We start from the raw sequence: 4,400 nt of genomic DNA, 5'->3' as shown, positions 1-4,400 counted from the left end.
TTTCTATTCCCCGACATATTTATACTACTCTCTCCGCCCTAATTTGAATTTCGAGAATCAAATCAAATTTTCTTATTGTGACTAAGTATTTCGAGAATCAAATCAAAATTTCTTATTGTGAGTCATAAGTATTTTTTAGTGAGTTTTTTTTTTTTAAAAAAATTTAAAGATGTGCTTCTTACATTTGCAATATGATACCACATAAATTGAAAGAGAAAGTAGTGTTTTGTTTTGGTGTTTTTGCTGGAATATACTAATTTATTTTCCCTGCATAGAAATGTGAGTCCTAATCACTGTTTAATTCGTCGCATTATGGCAAATTTAATATTAGGCTTTGTTACACCAACATAAATCTTGTTCTCTTTCGTCCATAATTGATAATTGCATCATCCGATGTATATTCTGCCTATGGATAATTAGTTGTTAGGATCAAATTTGATCGCATAAAACAGAAATAATTAGTGATTAGTTATTTAATCCATCGAAGTGATGTCGTCCCACATAAAGTTTGAGGAACCAGCAAACACCTCATAAAGTATTTGAGGTGTAGCTCCGATTGAATTTATTTTTTAAGAGTCGAATTAAACCATACCATAACTTTTGATAAATATTTTGCCCAAAATAACACATTACACCATCTATTTCAATTTGTGTGTCCTAGTTTTTAGGATAAATTCAAATATAAAATCTTTAAAAAAAAATAAAAATTTATATACTTAAACATTTTGTAAAAAAAACTACTAATTACAGCGATTAACAATTTAAAATATCTAAAAGACATTAAAAAAAAGAAAAGAAAGATCTAAACCAAATAAAATTGAAACAGAGTATCTACCATTTTTCACTAAGATGAACACATGACACTATAATTTTTTTACATAGCCACAGCTTCTAAACAGTTACAAGACGATTAATCAGATCAGAACACGAAATCCTGGAGAATCCACAAGTTATTAACAATACAACCAGGAACTTTGCAATCTCATACAAACACTCACTTGTGAATTTTACCTCTAAGTTTAACACCAAGGATCTTCTCCATTTTAGCCAACACCGTTTGATTAGGAACGGCCTTTCCATTCTCGTACTCTGCAACAACCTGCGGCCGTTCATTGATCTGTTTCGCCAAATCAGATTGGCTCATCTTCTTCTCAATCCTCGCCTTTTGTATAGCTTGCCTCACCTCCACCGGTACTTTCTCAAGCGCCGCCGGTTCCGCCGCCTCATCTAGCTTTCTAACATTAGCAGCAGCGGAAGCGGCAGTCGTCTTCTTATTCAAACCGGCGTCGAATTTCTTCACCGTTTGAACCTGTACTCCGGTTCGCAATGCCTGATTTACAATCTTTGGATCCCTCAGGTCTTGTGCTTTCATCTTTGGCTTGTGGAGCACGACTGGCTCCCACTCTTGTTTCATTCCTCCCGTTGGTCGGACCGGCATCTTCAATTAAATGAGTATAATCGATGCTAATGGAAGTTGGTTTTTGTTAGTTGAACTTTGAATTGGAAGAGGAAAAGGGAAAGAGAAGAGGCTTATATATAGTGGAGTGGAACTCTAGAAGGTTCGGGTAAAATGTAGATCGTTTAATAATACAAGAAGAATGTGTGGGAAGGTTCCAGAGTCTAAACTCAGCTTAAGACTACGTTTGCTTGTTCTCCAAGAATATTGACTAATTCTTTTATGTGAATTTGAATATAGTTTATTTATTTTTTTAAAATAAAATTTATATATTTAAAAATTATATAAATATAAAATATACTAATTGTTATGAAAATAATTATATTGTGGATGTTTATTTATTATTCCGCTATAGATAATCTTCCTGAAGAAGATTATCCATTTAGTACTCTATTGAAGTTTATCTACAAGCAGCTTGATGCAGGCAGGTTGCAAGCAGCTCAATGAAATGATTTGCAGCAGCTTCTTATTAAACAGGCAGGTTGCAAGCAACTCATGCAGACAGCTTACAAGCAGCTAAAGAAAAGTCTTGCAGCTGCTTCCCGAAAAGCCTCGCAGCTGCTTCCTTTCTTTTATAAATAGAGGAGTTTTCAGTTCATTTAATAGAGGAGTTTTCAGTTCATTATGTACAGAAGTTTGAAGTTTGAATAATATATCAGTTTCTCTCTATAATTGTCTTTACTTTACAGTCTTTATTTTATAACACGTTATCAGCACGAGACTCTGCCATCTCGAGAAAATACTTTGAAAGTATCAGAGGTACGAACTTTCTTTTTCTAAATAATGTCAAATCTTTCTAAACTTGAGTTTGTAGCCCTGGATATATCGGGCAAAAGCTACATGTCTTGGGCGCTTGATGCCGAAATTTATCTTGATGCGATGGGTCTGGCAGACACCATCAAAGATAAAAATCAGGCATCAAACCAAGACCGTGCCAAAGCAATGATATTCCTACGCCATCACCTTGATGAGGGCCTGAAAATGAAATATCTTACTGTTAAAGATCCAGTCATATTGTGAAATAATTTGAAAGATAGATATGACCACCTGAAGATGGTCGTTCTTCCACAGACACGTTATGATTGGACTCATCTAAGGCTACAAGATTTTAAATCTATCAGTGAGTATAATTCTGCTATGTTCAGAATTATTTCCCAATTGAAACTATGTGGTGATAATATTACTGATCATGATATGTTGGAGAAAACTTTCACCACTTTTCATGCCTCGAATATGCTCCTGCAGCAGCAATATCGAGAGATGGAATTTAAAAAGTATTCTAAACTTATTTCACATCTTCTTGTAGCCGAGCAACATAATGGGCTATTAATGAAAAACCATGAAAGTCGACCTACTGATTTTTGTCCATTCCCTGAAGTGAATGAGACAAACTTCCACCAAGCTAAGCGTGGAAGAGGACGTGGCCCCAGTTGTGGTCATGGCCGTGGTTGGGGAAGAAACACTAATCATGGTAATAATAATGCACCAAATAACCCTCCTCACCCCCAGCAGTGGAAAAGGAAGGAACAAAAGCATGAAGTGGTGCAAGCAGCAAAGGCAGAAAATACATGTTATAGATGTGGAGGAAAAGGACACCGGTCACGTACATGTCGTACGCCAAATCACTTGGTTGAGCTGTATCAAGCCTCCCTGAAGAAGACAGAGAAAAATGCTAAAGCAAATTTTATTTCTGAAGATAATTTAGACTTCATGCATTTGGATGTAGCTGATTATTTTGCACTCCCAGAAGGAGAAACAAGTCATGCAATCGGTAGTGAATATGGAGAAATGTAAATATTTTAATATTTGTTGTTTGTAGTAGATAGTATGGTTATGTAATTATTGTACATAAATAAAAGTTATGCTTTGATAATAATGTTTAATATCATATTTATTTTGTTTATGTCATTTTAAAGAATATGGATAATCTTCAAATTATGTTTGGATCAAAGACCAATCATGAAGATATTTGTGTAATTGATAGTGGAACAACTCATGCCATATTCAAAGATCAGAAATACTTTTCTTATTTGCATAAAGAAAAAGCAAATATTTCTACAATTTCTGGTAATATAAGTTTGATTGAAGGCTCCGGAAGAGCTATTGTATTTCTGTCTAAAGGAACAAAACTTATTATAGACAATGCATTATTCTCCTCCAAGTCCCGAAGAAACTTGTTGAGTTTTATAGATATCCGCCGAAATGGGTATCATGTTGAGACAATAGATGAAATGAACGTGGAATATCTTTGTATTACAAAGAATATTTCTGGCCATAAATGCATTATAGAAAAGTTACCAACTTTATCTTCTGACTTATACTATTCAAAGATTAGTACAGTTGAAGCACACTCTATCGTAAACCAGAAGTTTACTAATTCAAATACTTTTGTGTTTTGGCATGGCCGTTTGGGCCATCCTAGATCAATAATGAAGAGACGAATTACTGAAAATTCGAATGGGCATCCATTAAAGAACCTGAAGATTCTTACAAATGATGAATTTTCTTGTGATGCTTGTTATCAAGGCAAAATGATCACTAGACCATCACCAATGAAAATTGGCATTGAGTCCCCTACCTTTTTAAAACGTATACATGGGGATATATGTGGACCTATTCACCCACCAAGTGGGATGTTTAGATATTTTATGGTCCTAATAGATACATCTTCAAGATGGTCTCATGTTTGCCTACTATCATCTCGCAACCTGGCATTTGCAAAGTTATTAGTCCAAATAATTCGATTAAGGGCACAATTCCCAGATTATCCTATAAAGGCTATTCGCCTTGATAATGCTGGAGAATTCTCATCTCAAACTTTTGATAATTGCTGTCTATCAGTTGGAATAAAAGTTGAACATCCTGTAGCTTATGTTCATACTCAAAATGGTCTTGCAGAGTCATTTATTAAACGACTGCAATTGATAGCAAGACCACTACTTAT

At 34.7% G+C, this 4,400-nt stretch overlaps 1 protein-coding gene across 1 annotated transcript; it reads right to left on the bottom strand.

Moving 5' to 3' along the window:
• Window positions 1–812: 812 nt before the first annotated feature.
• Window positions 813–1,518, bottom strand: LOC107787006 (multiprotein-bridging factor 1c). Its single transcript, XM_016608522.2, has one exon. It carries the CDS (start codon window positions 1,436–1,438, stop codon window positions 995–997), a length of 444 nt encoding a protein of 147 aa, XP_016464008.1. The 5' UTR covers window positions 1,439–1,518; the 3' UTR covers window positions 813–994.
• Window positions 1,519–4,400: the final 2,882 nt, after the last annotated feature.

This window comes from Nicotiana tabacum, chromosome 23 (assembly GCF_000715075.1).
Source record: "Nicotiana tabacum cultivar K326 chromosome 23, ASM71507v2, whole genome shotgun sequence".
In the NCBI taxonomy this organism is placed as follows: Eukaryota; Viridiplantae; Streptophyta; class Magnoliopsida; order Solanales; family Solanaceae; genus Nicotiana; species Nicotiana tabacum.
Note: the sequence above shows the minus strand (reverse complement) of the source record. Positions and strands in the feature narration are given on the sequence as shown.